Raw genomic sequence first — 21,823 nt, 5'->3', positions numbered from 1 at the left:
AATAAAATAAAAAAATTCAGCCTATACAAAAATGCTAAGCAATTTAATAATGGACTTCTCACAAGGTAATATTATGTACTAACACATGACATACATGTTCATTATGAAGGTGTGTCTCTGACAACTGTTCAGTTTGTTCAATGCCATGAGACACATTAGATGGACTACTGCTGAAAACACTATACAATTATGAGCTGCCAGTTGAACAATATTTTCTATATAGTTATTTTGTATTTATTTGTCTTACAGTGTTTGATTGGTTAGTCTGTTTAGCAAATATATGTTAATGTAAATCCAATATAAGTTAATAAAGGCTAGGAATAATTTATTCTCCCAATGTTATTCCAGGCGTGTATGACTTCACTGTAAACCCAGATAAGTAGAATCTACTTTACAAAAAAAACAAGGTAACTCGTTGCCTTAAAAGTTTTAAGTAATGAAGCATTAGTTGAATAAGTGAAGTGTACTATGTTCAATGTACTTAAGCCCATAATATAATGGAATAGAACATTGAAGTTGAACGTTTTAATAACCGAGTTATAGTAACTGAAGATACTTAGTTTAAACAATAATTTGCCACCCATTTATTTAACTCAGCTTGGTAAGCATTACTTACTCCATAACCAATTCAACTAAATTGTATATTGTATCTGACCCAACTTAACTTTTAGACCCTGAAACTCTGTTTCAAAATGTCTTTCAATTAATAGAGCAATGTAAAATACATTCATACAACTGCAACATTACACTGATCCAATTTTTTTTTTTTTTTTTTTTTTTTTTTAATTGAATATGCCTTTTTTCAGCAACAAAAGAAACAAAGCCATGGCCTAATAAGCTTCTGGATGTTTAGTTTCCTCAGTGATGGCATGAAAAAAAAAAAAAAAAAAACTTAGCTATTCGCTGACAAATGTCAATCAACACTAATGTCGTTTTAAATGAGGTTTCATCAATTGTACGTTAACATCAGTGACACAACAATAACATCCAGAAATCACGAACTTGACTCCATGACTCCATCTGGAAAATAATTAGCGATTTTGTATTTTGTTTTTGACTCTATGAACCGCTGGACACGCCTCGGCATGAGACGGGATGCCATGATACGAGAAGCGCCAGGCTGCAGCCAGTCTTGTAGGTAACAGGAAAAACTTGATATTGAGTTGTTTGAGCTCAAACACATACTTGCAATAAGATAGGCCATTAAAAAGTACAGTTCAATTCATAAGTAATGTACAGAAATGAAACATGTTTAAGTAATACAAACTCAGTTTGTTTGATTAGAAACTACTGATTGGACTTAAAAACACAAGTACAAGAAGAAAGGACATGAAAAAGTTCAGCTTACTCAGAATTAACAATTAATGTCAATAAATTAGAAACATTTAGGTAATAAGATCTCTATCTCCTGAGTTGAATCAAAATCTGGGGTTACATTGTTCCTTTCTTCTGTGTTAAAGTTATTTTGAGAAATTGCACCTCACAAATATATCTCCTAAAGCTGTACATGTACAGTACACAACAGGTTTGATGGGTGAACAGCTGGGGTATTTTGTCATGTTTGAAATCTTTTCTTTTGTCAGGTGTTTCTTAGTGCGTGTCATGACTTTGTCTGAATTTTCAGGTATGTCTTGTTAGTAAAAGTAACAGGTATCTATAATATAAAAACATAAGACAACGCCCCTGAAAATAGAACCGCACAGTTTAGCAGGTTCAACTGTAAGATGTGGAAAGATGTGTTGATGCTCACATAAACAAAAACTTCTGTGATTTACAGGAATTAAAGGTTGACAGGGAAACAGGTTCAGTTACACGAGTGAAGAACAGATAGTGCTGTTTGATGAGATGAACAGCTGATCTGTATTCGCTTTCCGTTGTGTTTTTGCCTTTAATCACTATGTCTTTATTTGTATTCAATAGTTTCTATGTTGATTAATCAAAAACTATAATAATAATAATTAAGTACATTAACTGCATATTCAATAAATACATTAATATTAACCAATGGACCCTCATTGTAAAGTATTACTGATGTCTGTAATCTCAGGGCAGCACTTGAAATGTTTTATTTACTCTTTAATGAATTGCTGCAGTTTGCTTTCGTTCTCATTTGTAAATCAGTTTGGATGAAAACTGCCAAGAGATTAATGTAAATATACATGGACATTTAAACAAACATGCTGTTTGCCTCTTTTAACCTCCATACATTTTGTTGAGAAAGATGCGTTGAGTATAAACATTTTATATGTGTTATATAAGTTCCACAGACCTTCTGAAGTGTATTGGATGGCATCCCAATAACATTGTGCAATTTTAAATTAATATATAGTACAATACTTTGGACAATGTAGTACAATACTTTGGTTTGGACAATCAAACCTCTGATAGCATGCAATGCAAATATTTAACTTGGATCAATGACGGGTGTTTGTTTTGGTGTTGCTTAATGGAAATGTTTGATCATACATGCAAATAAAAACACGATCTGTAGCCAAATACCCAACATAATAATCTTCAGTGTGTGCTTGTGATTTAAATTTAAATGGTCAATCATATGATTTAAAACAGACATTTGAAAATCAAGCACTGAAAACAATAGCGTGAGTGTACATCAGTGTCATTTGTGCTGTCTGCAATCATCACAAGTTGTATTTTCAGTCTTTTTATCTTTGGTTTGCATTTGTTAAAATCTTTTCACTTGAGCAATTATTGACATACACTATGTAATGCAGTATATTTTCTTTGTAAATAGTACTTATAAGATATGTATACTTATATAAATACCTATCAAATCCAGTGGTGGACGAAGTACACAAATCAAGTACTTGAGTAAAAGTACAGATACATATGGTAAAATATTACTCCAGTAAAAGTAAAAGTACTCCTTTTTCAATTTTACTCAAGTGAAAGTACAAAAGTTCTCAATTTTTTATGTACTTAAGTAAAAAAGTACTGCAAGATAGATGTTTGCAATTTTATATAGGCTACTTAATTTTATTTTATTTTAGCACATTTTTTATAATCCTACTGCTCAAAATACCTTGGATTTTTTCAAAATAACCACTATATGGAGTCAAGATATATTTTTGTTGTTGATATGGACTACGCTGATGAGAGTGATGTTCACTGTGAAGCTTACACTGTGATGTACCTGAGAGAAAACAGAGATGACCATCTGATTTTCACCAGTAAGAACAAAGTATTTTAAAGTTTGTTGTTTTACAGAATATCAAAGTTACAGTAAAGACCAAAAGTTTGGACACACCTTCTCATTCAAAGAGTTTCCTTTATTTTCATCATGACTATGAAGATTGTAGAGTCACACTGAAGGCATCAAGGGCTATTTGACCAAGAAGGAGAGTGATGGGACGCTGCGCCAGATGACCTGGCCTCCACAGTCACCGGACCTGAACCCAATCGAGATGGTTTAGGGGTGAGCTGGACCGCAGACAGAAGGCAAAAGGGCCAACAAGTGCTAAGCATCTCCTTCAAGAAGGGAACTCTTTGAAGACTGTTGAAAGACCATTTCAGGTGACTACCTCTTGAAGCTCATCAAGAGAAAGCCAAGAGTGTGCAAAGCAGTAATCAAAGCAAAAAGTGGCTACTTTGAAGAACCTACAATATGACATATTTTCAGTTGTTTCACACTTTTGTGTTATGTATATAATTCCATATATAATCCACATGTGTTATATTCATAGTTTTGATGCCTTCAGTGTGAATCTACTATTTTCATAGTCATGAAAATAAAGAAAACTCTTTGAATGAGAAGGTGTGTCCAAACTTTTGGTCTGTACTGTATATATGACATGATAATAAGGCCTGAAGTTAGGAAGAACATTTTAAGAAAAAAAAAATAATTAAAAAAATTTCATAATGATTTTTTCCTTCTCAAATCTTGTATGTGGTTTAAAAACACCCCTGGCCAAACGGGGTGCATCTCTTCCCACTGATAATTACTGTAGTTACCATGTTCTGAACATCACATCCTTTCTTTTCTAACCAGATGTAATCTATATTATGTAATCTATATAATCTATAATCTATATATATATATATATATATATATATATATAGGTGGCTGAATAAAAATATTTGGACATTATTTATAAAAATTACATCAACTTAGCACCAACAAGCTTGTTAGCTAGACAGCATCAGCTAACAATATTTACTTATTTTCAATACGAAGAACCTTCATGTCTGTCTACTCGTCTAGTTAATCCAAACAATATACATATGTATAACGTTACTTTCGATAAACAATATAAAAACAGACGTAACATAGGACATTTTAATAAAACTGTTAACATTACGGCAGCAGTGAATTTGAACGTGCATTATATTTTAATACAGTTATTGTATTTAATCTGTGTTATTATATGGGTTTTTTTGTTGTTGTTTTTTTTTTTTTTTTACCTAAAATTGATGTGTCTGCATCGTCTGCACTCGAGCATTTGAGTGGGCTTAAACAGATCACTCTTTACAACGGATTTAGTCCCCAAACAACTGACAGTTTTGACCTAAATATGATATTCAGTTTCAATAATTAATCCAAAATTTCGACATTAATAACTTACTTTTAGCAACGTCAGACGCACGCGCGCTCACAAGATCTCCCGGTTCTTACTGACGCGCACTAAACGGTTCATTTGAATCAGTGAGTGGTCGACACCAGAACAGCTGCAATCGGATCATTCTAATTCGTAATCAGTCACTGCAGTTTTATTTGGTTCAAACATACACTGCAATACAAACATCTAAATATTTTGTTATTATATATACTGATTTCTAATAATGTCATTGTATATGACATATATCTGTTATCTCAGCTGTATTTTGTTCTTTTTGTCTTCTATAACTTTTACATATGTCCATTCAGGTTTATGTTTTTGCTTTTCTTTTGTAAGTCTAATAGCACAATGTGTTTTCACTAATGGAAGCACCTTTTGTTCTTATGGCTGGGGAAAATATTTGATTTACATTTTACAGCAAAGCTTAACAAAACACTTGTGATCTCATATTTACTGAGTATATAGACCGTCTCTGTTTGTGGAAGGATGTTTCAGAGAGTTCATAAATCCAGTCATTGTTAGTTGATTGTTTATGAGAGATAGATGAGTAAATGAATGCTGTTAAAGAAGAGTAGTAAATGTTTAGTAAATGTTTGTCACGAAACAGAGCGCTGAATATCAGCATTAAGTTTTTATTTTCCTTATTAAACCACATGAAATGGTTCTGATATCTAGTTCCCATGTTTAATGTAATTATCAGTCATGTGTTTCCAGCAGTGTTGGGAGAACTTACTTATAAAAGTAGTACATTACAATAATGAGTTACTCCCTAAAAAAAGTAACTATTTGCATTTCTTAGTGACTTGTGTACTTGAGTTTCAGCTTTCAGAAACTGTGTGACACGTAAAAATTTGCGAGTAAACAGTTGAAAAAAAGAAACAACAACAAAAAAATAATAATATTAAATAATAAAAAAAATATATATTTTGAATACAGGGCTTCATTTTGGATGAGATGTGAGGCATTTTGCATTGTGTGTGTGCAGCTCTGTGATTTCATCATGGCCATACATTTCCATGCCGTGACCTTGTGAGTGAGGTTTTGTCAGTCAAACCTCTGACAGCATGCAATTCAAATATTTAATTTATTAATCAAATATTGGATGAATGATGGGTGTTTGTTTTGGTGTAGCTTAATGGAAATGTTTGATCATACATAAAAATAAAAACATGAGCTGCTGGACAAATATAACCTCCATACTTTCTCTAATGTCACGCATCTGCTCTCTTCTCTGCAGTGACGGACTTAATTAGAAACTTGTCTTAAATTTTGTTTTACATAATTGTTTTTAATAAAGTATTATTAGATTGTGCACTTTATTCTTTATCAAGCACATTTTATATGGATGTCCTGCGATCTGTAGCCAAATACCCAACATAATAATCTTCAGTGTGTGTGCTTGTGATTCATAGGAACACTTTTCTGTTGAGGTTCCTACATTATGTGGCAGATGTAATGACTGAAAGTCTTTGAATGTTGCAGGGTTTTCATCTTGATCTTGTGCTGCAGAGATGATCGTCTTCATACAGCTGAACTGTTTGTGATTTTAATAGTCTCTCATGGTTATCTGCTCTATGAATGTTGCTAATATTAATCAGTATATCAGTTATCATTTCATGAAAGACCCATTTTGCACAGAACAATCAGACTCCTTCCAGATCTAAATACAGTTGTTGTGAATATTGAGTAGATGAGGCCACTGTGTTACTTTCTGATTCAGGAAACATCACACAGGCTTTTATTAACTCTTTTATACAACATTTACAGTATCTACAGCTCAATCTGTATTTGTAGATAAATATGTCATTTACATGCATGGAAATGTTATTTTAAAATGGTCAATCATACGATTTAAAACAGACATTTGAAAATCAAGCACTGAAAACACTAGCGTGAGTGTACATCAGTGTCATTTTTGTTGTCTGCAATCATCACAAGTTGTATTTTCAGTCTTTTTATCTTTGCTTTGCATTTGTTAAAATCTTTTCACTTGAGCAATTATTAACAGATACTTACACTATGCAATGCAGTATATTTTCTTTGTAAATAGTACTTATAAGATATGTTTACTTATATAAATATCTATCAAATCAGACAGAAGTCACTGCAGTTTTATTTGGTTAAAAACATACACTGCAATACAAACATCTAAATATTTTGTTGTTATATCCACTGATTTCTAATAATGTCATTGTATATGACATATATCTGTTATCTCAGCTGTATTTTGTTCTTTTTGTCTTCTATAACTCTTACATATGTCCATTAAGGTTTATGTTTTTGCTTTTCTTTTGCAAGTCTAATAGCACAATGTGTTTTCACTAATGGAAGCACCTTTTGTTCTTATGGCTGGGGAAAATATTTGATTAACATTTTACAGCAAAGCTTAACAAAACACTTGTGATCTCATATTATCTGAGTATACAGACCATCTCTGTTTCAGAGAGTTCATCCATCCAGTCATTGTTAGTTGATTGTTTATGAGAGATAGATGAGTTAATGAATGCTGTTAAAGAAGAGTAGTAAATGTTTAGTAATGTTTGTCACGAAACAGAGTGCTGAATATCAGCATACGTTTTCCTTATTAAACCACATGAAATGGTTCTGATATCTAGTTCCCATGTTAAATGTAATTATAAGTAACGTGTTTTCAGCAGTGTTGGGAAAACTTAGTTTTAAAAGTAGTACATTACAATTATGAGTTACTCCCTAAAAAAGTAACTATTTGAATTTCTTAGGGACGTGTGCTTCTGCTGTTTGAGTTTCAGCTTTCAGAAACTGTGTGACACATAAAGAATTTGCGTGTAAGCAGTTGAAAAAAAGAAACAACAACAAAAAAAAATATATTTTGAATACAGGGGTTCATTTTGGATGAGATGTGAGGCATTTTGCATTGTGTGTGTGCAGCTCTTGGATTTGTGTGTGAAATTTTGAAATATAAAAAGAGGCAATGTTTTGGAAATCAGTGTAGGCAGATATAAAATGTGTAACAGCACAGCTTCAGTGTGTCAGAGGAGAGTGTGCTGCTGCTCTGCGCCGCTAGAGGGAGCGAGAGTGTCCTCATGAGCCGAGCTAAAAACGAAAGTGAAAGTACACGGGAAATAAGTGACTATACTAATAAATATAACAAATATAATTATATATATATATATATATATATATATATATATATATATATATATATATATATATATATATATATATATATATATATATATATATATATATAATATGCAATTCAGTAACATTAAGTTGATGTAAATAAGTGACTATACTAATACATATAACAAATATAATTATATATATATATATATATATATATATATATATATATATATATATATATATATATATATATATATATATATATATATATATATATATAATATGCAATTCAGTAACATTAAGTTGATGTAATTAATGAAACATTGTTAAGAAGAAATAATAACTTTTACATTACCATTTTGAATTAGTTTGTATGTAGAATATAGTAGGTGTGATGGTGATAGTGACAGGAGTGTTCACAGTAGAGATGGGAGTGTTGACCAGAGGAGAAATAATACAAGTAGACTTGCTAAGACTGAGAGAAGATGTGCCACACAAGAGAGAACGATGTGGATGCTTTTGGAAGTACAGTGACCCATACTCAAAATTCGTGCTCTGCATTTAACCCATCCAAAGTGCGCACACACACAAACACACACACACACTCTCTCTCTCTCTCTCACACACACACACACACACACACACACACACACACAAACACACACACACACACACAGCTTAAGTTAAACAGCATTTCCAAACTTGTTTTTAGACAGACGTGTTCAATTAAAATCAACATGGAAATAAAGGCAGACTGTGAGATATGGACAGATATCATGTACTGTTAGAACGGGAAGAGACTGCGCTAATAAAGGATACAGTGGACTCAATATAAACTTTAGGATATAACGCTCTGACTACTTACAATGGGCACAGTCTGCATGAGATCTGAGGTGATGGCCAATGACAGCAGGAGGAAAAACTGTAGAATTTGTATGAATTATTAATACTTTGTTTAAATTTAACCTAAAATTAAAAAAAAAAAACAACAACAACAAAAACATCAAATTCGGTGCAAAATGTAACTGCAATAAAATAGTGTCGAGGTGCTCAGATCCACACAGACGTACCACTGGAAATGTTTGCCTTTACAACTTTTGGTCTTCATGCACAAGACGGTCAAATTCATCCCTCTCCACAAACAAGAAGGGTTTGAAAAGAGTTTGACAGACCTTCGTTTGATCTACTTTTTCAGCTGAAATAAAAAAGGAAAATGTTGTTGTTGTTTTAATACATAGATGTTGAGAAAGTGTGTAAGAAATGATTTATGGACAAAATTTTTGAAAAGAAGGACTATAAGGAAGGTTATTAAACATAAAGTAAGGATACATTAGTTAAAATAAATCAGTTATAGCTAAATGTCTTCAACATTACGTGTGACGTGTTGAACCTTTGAAGGACTTCAGCTTCCCTGACAACTTCTTCAAGTTCAGCATTGAGCTTCGAGTTCAAGTTCCCTGTTAATACAAGAACTGATCCAAATCTGATTCTGAGCTGTGAAAATATGACATGATGAACAAGAGAAAGGAAGAAAGAAAAATATGTGTCTGAATTATGAATTACAGTTCAGAAAAATAGGAAAGGAAAATGAGAGCAAGAGATTGAGAGAGAGACAGAGATTGAGAGAGAGAGAGAGAGAGAGAGAGAGAGAGAGAGAGAGAGATTCACAAAGAGCTGCTGGACACTGAATGTTGTTGTAGATGGAGATGTGTGTGATATGAAGAAACTTAAAAATAGAAAAGTAAAAAAAAAACACTGAATTACAATTACATTGCAAAATTGTATAAAAGGTTGTTGTGGTTGAGCGACATATTACTATGGTAAAAACATGGTAAATGTGTGACTTTTACATGACCTCTTTCCTTCTCAGGTGAATTTCAAATTAATATCACAATGAAAACTAATGTTATAATGCTGGCGGAGTCCGATTGAATGATCTAAACGTCAAACAGGTCAAATAGGCCAAAAAGCGTCCAGTAATTTGAAAAAAGAACTCATAATATTATTCATAAACACAGGATGATCAAATACTTTATGAGACGCGTGGAAACCCTATCTGTACATGTCTCGATGTCATCTTAAATCCATTTATTTTTAGCAAAACATTTCGAACAGCTGAGAGAGTTTAAAACACAAACAGTTCAAAACGCAATTAGCAAACATTAAAATAAACCCACAATGCATTCAAAGTTCATGTAGCATATCTCCTGTTGCCGATAGGGGCACTAATTTAGAGAACGGTCATATGGGTCGTATTTGAGGATAGTGACCTACACGGGTAAAAAGTGCACCTGTAGCTCAAGTGGTAGAGCAATGCTTTAACAAGTGCAAGGTTGATGGTTCCAATCCCAAGGAACACATGTTAGGAGGGAAATGTTAGCCAGAATGCAATGTAAGATGCTTTGGATAAAAGCATCATGCTAAATGCATAAATTTATTTACATTTTAAATTTATACGGTCATGTGGGTTGGAGGACTTGTTGGTACTGTTTAGCAGGTTCAACTGTAAGATGTGGAAATGATGTGTTGATGCTCACATAAACAAAACCTTCTGTGGTTTACACGAAGTAAAGGGATGAGAGGAAACAGGTTCAGTTACATGATTGGTGAACAGGTGCATGACTGGCACACAACACATCTGTCTTCCCTTACCTTCACTTGCTTCATAGGACTTTTTTAGATCCGGGAGACTTTTCCTGTAATCGGAGAGAGTTTTTCTGGTTTGTTCAGATCGAAGCATCTTCTCTTTTATTTTATTCTTGTGCGTTGTTAGAAAACTCGGGTGAAGCAATAATAAAGATCTGTCTATCTGCTCAGAGATTTCACAGCTCCAGCAGCTCAACTGTATGACTTCCTTTCTTCTGTGGTAAAGTTATTTTGAGAAATCATACTTCACAAATAATTTTAGATTCAAATATGTCTCATAAAGCTGTACATGTACAGTACACAACAGGTTTGATTGGTGAACAGCTGGGGTATTTTGTCATGTTTGAAATCTTTTCTTTTGTCAGGTGTTGCGTGTCATGACTTTGTCTGAATTTTCAGGTATGTCTTGTTAGTAAAAGTAACAGGTATCTATAATATAAAAACATAAGACATACCAACGCCCCTGAAAATAAAACCGCACAGTTTAGCAGGTTCAACGGTAAGGTGTGGAAAGGTGTGTTGATGCTCACATAAACAAAAACTTATGTGGTTTAAAGGAAGTAAATGTTGACAGGGAAACAGGTTCAGTTACACGAGTGAAGAACAGATAGTGCTGTTTGATGAGATGAACAGCTGATCCATCTAGGAATCTTTCATGTTCTGGGAATGTTTCAACTGCAAGTTTTATTTTAGTTCCCATGTTCTAATAAAGCTTCCCATCACACTAGATGTGGACTGACATTGCTCATAAGTCAATTGTTGGTTGAAACTGAAAACCCAACCTTTGCTAGATGTCAAACTCCAGCGTAAATAACTCCAAAAAACAGTATTACCAACTTCACTTATTATCAATGAGATTGACTTTATTTCTGTCATAAATTAAAAAAGTTCTTATTGAGATTAACAGAGATGTCAATGGTTTATTGAAAATAATAGTTTGGTTTGACTTCACCATTATGGTGATCAATAGTTATACAGTATTACTCTTTTTAATGTTAGTATTTATTTGATTATTGTAATTACAGAGATGGATAGAGTACCCGAAAACTGTGTAAAAATAAAAGTTCTAGTCTGAATATTTACATGAGTAACAGTAAAAAAAAAAAAAGTATCAGATTAAAATAACTACTCTTTAATTACTTTGGGTCATATACTCAATATCTATAGTCTAATTTTATTTAGATGTATAGTTAAAATGTATGTGTGTGTAAATATTTTTATTTCATAAGCCTTTACTCCTGTCTTTAGTGTCACATAATCCTTCAGAAATCACTCCAACATGTTGATCTACTATTAATGATGTTCACTTTAGACAATCCTAAACAAAATATCACAGGTTCCAAAAAATATTAAACTGTTTCCAGCACTGGTAATTAATCAATACATTAGAATTATTTTTGAAGAACCGTGACTCTGGAAACTGGAGTAAAAGCTGATGAAAATTGTGATTTGCATCACTGAAATAAGTATGTATTATATATGTATAAATAATCTCTGACACAGAGAAGTGTAAAAACTCCTCACATGACCACTAAGTTACTGAACATCTGAACATAACGAACCAAATGCGGTCTCACACGAGAGTGTGCTGCTGCTCTGCGCCGCTAGAGGGAGCGCGAGTGTCCTTCACATGAGTCGAGCTAAAAAACGAAAACGAAAGTGAAAGTAACGAATAGTATACATATAATTACAGCTGCTTGCAAATGGTATTCAGTTCAGTTTGAAAAGCTGCTTTTGTATTGTCTGAGCTGAGCCAGGAAGTCCAGCAGGTCATTATATCTGTATTCAACAGCAGATTATATGCATGCTTAACAATATATGATTGTATGTCATGTCTGTACTAAAGTGTATTACTTAAATAGATAGTCCACTCAAAAATGAAAAATCATCATTTACTCACCCTCGTGGAACTACATGCTTCTCTGTCTGCCGGTCTATTTTTACTTTTTGGCAAACTATATATATATATATATATATATATATATATATATATATATATATATATATATATACATAAGAACTACAAGTGACTTCCAGCCGCAGTCTTACATGAATTCAGCGGAAGATAAAAGACATTAAATCTGAAGATCTCAGCAGAAGAGGATCAAACAACACAAACAGCTTCACACTAACCAGACTGACTTTTTAGTCTACAGGAGATCGTATTGGGAATTACATATATTTAAATGATAATATTTATGTTCATTTATTTTTTATGGCACAACTGTAGCATACAGGGATATGATTTCAACTTTTATCTCATACTGTAATTATGATCTATCTCACAATTTCAACTTTTTATATCAATATTTTTGCATAATTTCCACCATGTCAATTTCAGTTTTATAATTACAATTTAGTATGTCATAATATTGACTTTTTATGTCATAATTATGACTTTTATCTCACATATAAATGTGTTAATGTCTGTATAAAAGGCAGCTCCAGTCATTTCTTCCAGCATTCATCTAGACACATAATTTGCCTTAAACCAACAAATTCAAAGCAAACTAAACTAAGATTTAATCAGAAACTGATGCTTAAGATTATTGCATGATTGATTCAATATTTACAATCATTTAATATCAGACAGAGAGTTATAAACACAGGTGCAAAGTGACTCAGGGAAACCTTTACCAAAAATAAATAGATTATGAGAACAGCGTCCTCTGCTGGTCACTCTTCATGCCTTACAGTGACAAGTCTTTTACTCATAAAATAAAAGTGTGCTTAATTAATTAGCGAATTTCATACTATCAATACAACTCCTGTAATTTATTTTCCATTATCATTTTTCTTTGTCTCCATGTTTGTGTAGTAACATGAATGTGAAAAAGGTTTATATAAACTGTCTCTGTAGTTTATTCATTAAACAATCAGTGAAATTACAGACACTTGTACTGATTGTGCAGCCACAACCTTAAGTATGATATAGTATAAACCATTAAAGGCATCCAAATTTGGATTTACACCAATCCTGAAAGCACTTCTCAGCCTCCTCCACTTTCTTCTTCAGCTCCTCTTTATTCCCATCAGTTGTTTTGTAGTAAACTCTGACCAGCTCTTCATTAAACCTCAGTGGCAGGAAACTGGAGAGCTGACAGAACAAGACCATTCATTCATTAATCATTCAGAACCATTCATATCTAAAGAATGATTTGAAATATAATGGTGTAAATGCAATGGATACCTGATAATCTTTAATGGCAGAAGCTTCGTTGGGTTTCCTCTTGCTGTAGAAAAATACCTTTTTAATGGGGTTTTTGTCCTTCATGCCGTGATCCAGATCAACCAGCTGAGTAAGAGATGAAATGGTTTATGAGTAAAAGATGAATCCAGTAAACAGCTGAGCATCTTATTTCAGTGAAAAAACATGCATCTAAACTCCTGCAATCTAGTTTAAGTTTGCAAATCCGCCCTGAAATATAACATAACTTACATAAATGGAGAAGTCATCAGCGCTCAGAGAAACAGTCGGGTCTGCAGGTTCATACTTGTGTACAGCTGCCTTCCATGAATCTGTCAGCTCTTCCTGATTTGAGAGAGTCAGTAGTTACTGGCTTGTGTTTGTGACTCAGAGTTTAAAAGATCATGTTTGTAATGACATTTGGACTGACTCCTTGTGATTTTATGACTATTGTCTGATCTGTAGTTATTTAAATAAATGATAAGGCATGTTTTTTTTTTTTAATATTGGTGATATCAGACAAACACTAAACCAGTGTTTTTCAGTTACCTTTGACATGCTGTTCTCAGTCAGTCGGGCTTCTCCAACAAACTTTGGCAGTTTTCTTCTGATGATCTTGTTCAAGACTTCTTGAGCTTCCTTCAGATTATCAGAAGTGGAGGATGAAATCTGCTCAAAGATCTCATCTGACAGAAGAACAGAAGAGTCATTATCTGGAAACCGTAGCAAAACATCGCTCGCCATTTTGAACTTGAATATGCCCCAGGTCTCGTCAATAATGGTCAATCATCCCTCAATGAATCACTTAATTATCTCATTAACTTTAACTCTGCTTCAGTGTTATTTTAACACTCCTATTTCAACACTAATGAGTGTGGTCTCACATGTACTCCCAGCAGAGTTAATTTCACTCAGATTTTTTTTGCTGTGTAGTGTCTAATATATATTTGACCTTCAGCATGTCTTTCAGCTGACCTGTGAGTTTGCTGTAGTCCTCTGCTGTTTTTATGGATTCAGAAATCTTTAGCATATCTTCAGGTTTTCCTTCATGAAGATCACGATCAGCTAGTATGAGTGCTTCTGCAAACCTAACAGAGAAAAAAACATAAAGTTAGAGTTTGTTTTAACATGCATAAAGAGTACAGCCACAAAAGATGAATCTGTATAATCTTCATAAAAGAAGAATTGGTAATGCAGCATTTTAATATCGTGGCAGCACAGATGTGCTGTTTGGTATCTGCAGGTGTGTTTTATATGCACATCCTCTTCATGCTCAGAGAAACTCACATGGTGTCAATGATGTAGCCCATCTTGTGCTGATAGGCCTGGCGATGGAGAGTGTATCGAGTGCGAAACATGTCATAAACATTATCAGCCTCCTGTTAGACACACAAACATCAGTGTATCAGAGATCCCATAATGCAGTGCTCACATTAAATCTCAATATGGGAAAAACACATTGAAGAAGTTCCACGGGTGACTTTAAATTATTGACTGTTAGGCTGTCGATCAGCGTAACATTGGTGTTTTTCCAAACATGTGCACACATGAAGAGGCTGTTTTACCTGGATATTTGCACACGAGTGAAGTAAAACTAGTTGAGAAGCTTATAATAGCCTAATTATAGTTTAGAATGAATGCCACTGTAATGTTTATAATGTTTCATTTACCAATACTGTACATAATTTGTGTGTGTGTGATAACTGTATCAGGCACCTTGTCTCTGAAGCAGATGTGTTTTCTCCTGTTCACTTCACAGACTCGAGCAAACTTCAGCAGACGCTGATGGTCAAAACTGTTTCGAATGCCCAGGTGATGACAGTCTCTGTCAAATTAATATTCAATATGGGTCATTAATAATAGGATGATCTTTAAACCAGCTTGTTGATGGATAACTTTATCACACTAACAAATGAACAAGACACGGCTAAATTAAAGTTGTCACATATAACATAATAATATTAATATATGTTTTGTTTCAGCTCCTTTGTGGAAGTAAAAAAAAATACTACTACTACTACTACTACTACTACTAATAATAATAATAGGTTTTAGCTGATAATTTATACTTCAGTTCATTGACTTGTCATTGTCTTTATACTCAAGAAAGCACATCATTTAAAAGCATGGGATGTAAATAATCAAATTAGGTTAAACATGTTAACACATTTTTAGACAGATGAAAAAATAAACAGAGATAATAATATTTACCGTGCGAAATAGTCCCATTTGTCCACATCGATGCCGTTCTGTTTATTTGCCACAATCTCATACAGGAAGGATTTGTTTTCATCTCTGCCCTTGTATCCCCACTGAAAAAAAATCACTTTAACATTTTCCACGACGGACTGTGAGTGGATTAGGTTTAATTAACCACATCAATATGTACCTCTAAATTTTTTGCCCCTTTGATTAATTCTTTAATGAAGGTGACGTCTTTATCACCCAGTCCATGTTCTTCAAACACGTCTTCGTTCTCAGCCTTCAGACGTTTCACAATGTCATCGAACATCTGGACTGACATCTGCTCATGCTGTTGATAAGAAGAGTGAATGTAAGCGATTATGAAATTGTTGATTATTTTCAGTATATATAATTTTAACTGTTTTCAATCAGTTGTTGAAGTCTTAAAATTTCTCACCTCCCAATTTTCAGGAATGTCATCAGGCAGGCCTAAAAAAAAAACAATGAACTCTCGATCATATCAACTATTTCAAGTTCAGTTTGATCACATATACACTGTCCAAATATAGCAATGACACAAGTACGATACTTGCATGTTCACTGATCCTTCTGATTAGATTTATTTTTTCACAAGCACTTACGTTTGGATTTTTTAATTTTTTTGGCTTCAGGAATAACCCGCCTCTCAAATGAATGAGAAATTGGACCATGACCTAAAAAAGGAAAAAGGGTTTATAAGAAATAATTATAATAATAATAATAAACAGCATTTTTGTGTAGAATTGAAAATATTACTGGGGGGGGGGGGTCTATTATATTAAATGTTATAAATATTATATTCCTCCTTAAGATTTTAACCTATAAGACATATTTCTTTTTTAAATAACTTTAATCCACACAAATAAATACACACAAAAATATCAACAGCACTTCAAACAAAAGTATCAAATCAACACAAATATGAGATGAAAATATTAGGACTGATTAATAAAGGTTGCTGATTTTTTATTTTATTTTTTATTTTTTTTGCTGTATAATTTTCCATAAGTATTAGTGCTCCTCACCCAAGTCGTGACACAGACCAGCGATCTGAACACACAGGAAATCCTGTTTGGTAATGTTGAGCTCAGGCTGATTGTCATGAAGGATCTTCACCAGACAACCTGCTAAATATGCCACACTAACACACACACACACACACACACACACACACACACCCACAATCACACAAGATATAAGCTCACTGATTCTAGAATTTTTACTGAGCAGACAGGGATTATGCAGTACAATAATATCTGCAAAATAGTCAATCAATAAATGAAACAAAAGATATAGAGCGCCCACTGAATGTTGACAACCAGCTTTCTACAGTTGCACAGTATTGAAGGCTCAGTTCAGATCAGTTCTCACCTGAACTGAATTTAATAAACCTTTGAATATAATAATATCTCACCCAAGAGAGTGTTCAAAGCGATTATGAGAAGCGCCAGGATAGACCAGGTATATCCCTCCCAGCTGTTTGATGTGTCTGAGTCTCTGAAACTGAGGAGTGTCAATGATCTTCACCAGCAGGGGGTGCAGCTCCATGTGTCCATGAATGGGGTCATTGAAGATCTACAAGACAAAAAGCATCTGTTTGCTAAGTGCTCTAACTGGTTTTAACTTATAACTAAATATAATTTACCAACTGGGATAAGATAGTAGTTACATAGAAGACCTAAAGATGTTGTTTTGAGATGTTGACCAATATATTCGCTGCCTAGTAAAACGCCGAGCCTGGGATGGAGTTTGTAAAGCACACTGATACTGAATGCTGACTCATCTCAATTTCTCAAAGCATATCCAATAGCTCAGAAAAACAGGATATAACAGAAACTATGGACTCTTTTCTAGCACTTTAGATACAGTTACTCCTTTACGCTTAAATAAGATTAAAGAATACAGTCTGACATCATAGTATAACAAGCACACTCGCCCCCTAAAGAGAGCGCATCAAAACTAGAAACTAGAGGTGTTTCATATAGCATGGAGGGAAAGTACTTCTACTTATACAATAACTCTTAAAACTTCTAGGTCTACTTACTTGTTGCCTCTTTTAGAAGAAATCAAACAAAACCACAGTTATTTATTCAGTGCACTAGCTAAATTAATAACACATAAAACATCAACAGGGGCAGACATTTCCCAAGAGCTTAGCGGTAATGACTTTATTGAAATTTTCAAAGAGAAAATTATAACCTGCTATGTGTGTGCACTTGGCTGGGTTAAATGCAGAGCACCAATTCTGAGTATGGGTTACCATCCTTGGCAAATGTCACAACCAGCAGATTCAACCAGGCACACTGTTTAGGTGCAGGATGTGTATTGTGTTTATTAAACTTTATTTTTCATAGTATATGAGACCACTGCCTGCAGCGTTTTACACACAGATGAAACTAATAATAGAAGTGTGAAGTGTGACATAATGTAGCCTTCCTCTGTAAATAAACACAATTTAAATTTGCATCTTACACATATTAATGCCCTTTGAATTGAACATTTCCACTTCCTTCGAACTTGAAACATGGCGCAATATCCTGTAATGTCCAATTCTCAGGGCATTTACTGACAAATAGAAAAATTCTGCATTCCTAGATTTTTTTCCTGGGGCCCCCAAATCACTAAATATGCCCCTCACACTGACATCATGTGATGACTTGGCATTTCAGTTTAAAGATAACAAATAATTATCTACTAAATGACTACTGTTGACAACATAACTATAGACTTGTATGTTTCTGCATGGAAGTAAGATTTAATATGATACCATCATCATTATTTTTTTTTACCTTCATTTGTTCTTTTGAGAAGTTTAAAGAGTATTTCTTCAGGACGTCCTGCAATTCATCCTTGATAATCTCCCATAACTGTTGTTTCTCAGGCTCTGGAAAGGAATGACATTTTAAATCATCAGTATAATATATAGACTGGATATAACGTGTTGCTTCATTTTTAAGTAATCAAATTCATTGTAGCCTTTAAACATTACGTTTACATCCACACAAAACACATCTGTCTTCCCTTACCTTCACTTGCTTCATAGGACTTTTTTAGATCCTGGAGACTTTTCCTGTAATCGGAGATAGTTTTTCTGGTTTGTTCAGATCGAGACATCTTCTCTTTTATTTTATTATTGTGCGTAGTTAGAAAACTCTGGGGAAGCAATAAAGGTCTGTCTATCTGCTTAGAGATTTCACAGCTCCAGCAGCTCAACTTACTCGCAGGAATATACGTTCAGGAAAGTCTTGTCATTATGAGGGTGTGTCTCAGACCAGCCTGGTTTCATTGTTTAGATGATGGTGTTAGTGTGTTCCTGTGGCTCAGTGGTAGCATATTGTGATATCAGTGCAAACGGTTGTGGGTTCAATTCCCAGGGAACACATGTTAGGTAAAAAATAATGTAAGCTTGACTTCCTTTTTACTTTGGTAAAGTTATTTTGAGAAATTTCCCCTCACAATTAATTTTAGATCCAAATATGTCTCATAAAGCTGTACATGTACAGTACACAACCGGTTTGATGGGTGAACAGCTGGGGTATTTGTCATGTTTGAAATCTTTTCTTTTGTCAGGTGTTTCTTAGTGCGTGTCATGACTTTGTCTGAATTTTCAGGTATGTCTTGTTAGTAAAAGTAACAGGTATCTATAATATAAAAACATAAAACATATCAACGCCCCTAGAAATAAAACTGCACTGTTTAGCAGGTTCAACTGTAAGATGTGGAAAGGTGTGTTGATGCTCACATAAACAAAACCTTCTGTGGTTTACAGGAAGTAAAAGAGGGAAACAGGTTCAGTTACACGAGTGAAGAACAGATAGTGCTGTTTGGTGAGATGAACAGCTGATCTTTATTGGCACACAACACATCTGTCTTCCCTTACCTTCACTTGCTTCATAGAACTTTTTTAGATCCTGGAGACTTTTCCTGTAATCAGAGAGAGTTTTTCTGGTTTGTTCAGATTGAGGCATCTTCTCTTTTATTTTATTCTTGTGGGTTGTAAGAAAACTCGGGTGAAGCAATGAAAGTTTGTTTATCTGCTCAGAGATTTTACAGCTCCAGCAGCTTAACTTTATGAGTTCATTTCTTCTGTGGTAAAGTTATTTTGAGAAATTACACCACACAAATAATTTTAGATCCAAATATATCTCATAAAGCTGTACATGTACAGTACACAACAGGTTTGATGGGTGAACAGCTGGGGTATTTTGTCATGTTTTAAATCTTGTCTTTTGTCATGTGTTTCTTAGTGTCGTGACTTTGATTTTTCAGGTATATCTTGGTAAAAGTATATTAAAACGTAAAACACACCAATGCCCTTTAGCAGGTTCAACTGTAAGGTGTGTTTATGTTCAGAAAAAAAAAAAAAAAACTTATGTGGTTTACAGGAAGTAAAGGTTGACAGGGAAACAGCTTGAGTTACACGAGTGAAGAACAGGTGCTGTTTGACGAGATTAACAGCTGACCAACCTAGGAGTTTTTCATGTTCTGGGAATGTTTCAACGGCAAGTTTTATTTTAGTTCCCAAAATGTTCTGCTATAAGTTAGGATAACATGCTCTAAAATTAACATTCTACATTCTAACATTCTAAAAATTTATATTGATAAAATTGATAAAACATTATTCTCTAACATTCTGATGAAGCTTCCCATCACACTAGATGTGTACTGACATAGCTCAAAAGTCAAATGTTGGTTGAAAGTGAAAACCCAACTTTTGTTAGATGACAGCATTACCCGCTTCACTTATAAACAAGGTTGACTTTATTTTTGTCATAAATTAAAAAAGTTCTTATTGAGATTAACATACCTGTTGATGGTTTATTGAAAATAATAGTTTGGTTTGACTTCACCATTATGTTGATCAGTAGTTATTCAGTATGACTCTTTTTTAATGTTAGTTTTTATTTGATTATTGTAACTACAGAGATGGGCAGAGTACCCGAAAACTGTGTTAAAATAAGTTCTAGTCTGAATAGTTACATGAGTAACAGTAAAACAAAGTATCGGATTAAAAAAACTACTCACGTAGTTAATTTCTTTGGGTCATATACTGAATATCTATGCTCTATTTTTATTTAGATATATAGATAAAATATACGTGCGTATATGTATATTTAATCAGCCTTTATTCCAGTCTTCAGTGTCACATAATCCTTTAGAAATCACTCCAACATGTTGATCTATGTTGATCATGTGACACACAGCAGCCACAACATCATATTGGCAAATTATTATTAAGCATTATTATTTTTTTTTTTTTATTAGAAACATTCCCAGTTCCCAGATGCATAAACTGTATCATGAAATATCTCGATTCTCACCTTCATAGACTATTTTAATAACGATAATATGCAATGGTCAATATAACCTAATAATGTAATCTGTTAAGTATGCATAAAAACCTGTCTGTTTACTTAAGTAACAGATATGAGCCTCATGACATAACATATTTTAATACGACTGACTTTATATTAAATGTTGAAACATTTAAAGTTACTGTGACATATAAAATCGGCTACAGAAAGAGAGCAAATAACATTTACATTATCAAAGAACACTTTCACTGAATGTCTAGAGTTCAATCACTCTCACAAACTATTTATTTATTATTATTTTTGAGAATTAACAGAGGTTTAAATGTTAATGTTTTATTTGAAAATGTTTGATCACCATTACTGTGATCAGTGTTTGCTTTAGTTGGGTAGTTTGACTCTTGGTTTAGTAAGTTTTAGGTTCCTGTAATAGTGTTTACCAAAACACATAATTTGTTATAAATTATTATTAATTAACAATATTCAAGAATGTTTTCTTCCATCAGCAAAGAAATCTGAGTGAAATTAACTCTGCTGGGAGTACATGTGAGACCACACTCAAGAGTGTGAAAGTGTTAAAATAGGAGTGTAAAATTAACACTGAAGCACAGTTAAAGTTAATGAGATAATCAAGTGATTAATTGAGTGATGATTGACCATTATTGACGAGACCTGATGTTAACTTGCAGAATCAACAAAGATGAAAATGACTATTTTAATGGTGTCACCATTATAGCGGTCAGTGTTTGCTTTAGTTGGGCTATTGACCCCTAAAA

General features: G+C 33.5%; 1 protein-coding gene across 1 annotated transcript; it reads right to left on the bottom strand.

Annotated features, from left to right (window-relative positions):
* Nucleotides 1–12,995: 12,995 nt before the first annotated feature.
* LOC127949480 (deoxynucleoside triphosphate triphosphohydrolase SAMHD1-like) lies at nucleotides 12,996–18,849 on the bottom strand. The gene is made up of 15 exons (XM_052546820.1): nucleotides 18,762–18,849; nucleotides 18,525–18,619; nucleotides 17,150–17,310; nucleotides 16,761–16,876; nucleotides 16,338–16,409; nucleotides 16,154–16,185; nucleotides 15,902–16,045; nucleotides 15,724–15,824; nucleotides 15,229–15,337; nucleotides 14,800–14,891; nucleotides 14,488–14,600; nucleotides 14,062–14,198; nucleotides 13,765–13,857; nucleotides 13,516–13,620; nucleotides 12,996–13,422 (listed from the first exon to the last, which is right to left on the bottom strand). Exons 1-15 carry the CDS (start codon nucleotides 18,847–18,849, stop codon nucleotides 13,270–13,272), a joined length of 1,611 nt encoding a protein of 536 aa, XP_052402780.1. The 3' UTR covers nucleotides 12,996–13,269.
* Nucleotides 18,850–21,823: the final 2,974 nt, after the last annotated feature.

The sequence above is a fragment of the Carassius gibelio genome, chromosome B1, assembly GCF_023724105.1.
Source record: "Carassius gibelio isolate Cgi1373 ecotype wild population from Czech Republic chromosome B1, carGib1.2-hapl.c, whole genome shotgun sequence".
In the NCBI taxonomy this organism is placed as follows: Eukaryota; Metazoa; Chordata; class Actinopteri; order Cypriniformes; family Cyprinidae; genus Carassius; species Carassius gibelio.
Note: the sequence above shows the minus strand (reverse complement) of the source record. Positions and strands in the feature narration are given on the sequence as shown.

What these genes read in the sequence shown, in the direction of transcription:
- LOC127949480 (XM_052546820.1), bottom strand. Translation starts at nt 18,849, where the DNA reads ATGTCTCGATCTGAACAAACCAGAAAAACTATCTCCGATTACAGGAAA. An exon ending in TGGTCTGTGTCACGACTTGG is followed by an intron (nt 16,410 to 16,760) that starts GTGAGGAGCACT and finishes TTCCTTTTTTAG; the next exon opens with GTCATGGTCCAATTTCTCAT. An exon ending in GGACTACAGCAAACTCACAG is followed by an intron (nt 14,199 to 14,487) that starts GTCAGCTGAAAG and finishes TTCTTCTGTCAG; the next exon opens with ATGAGATCTTTGAGCAGATT.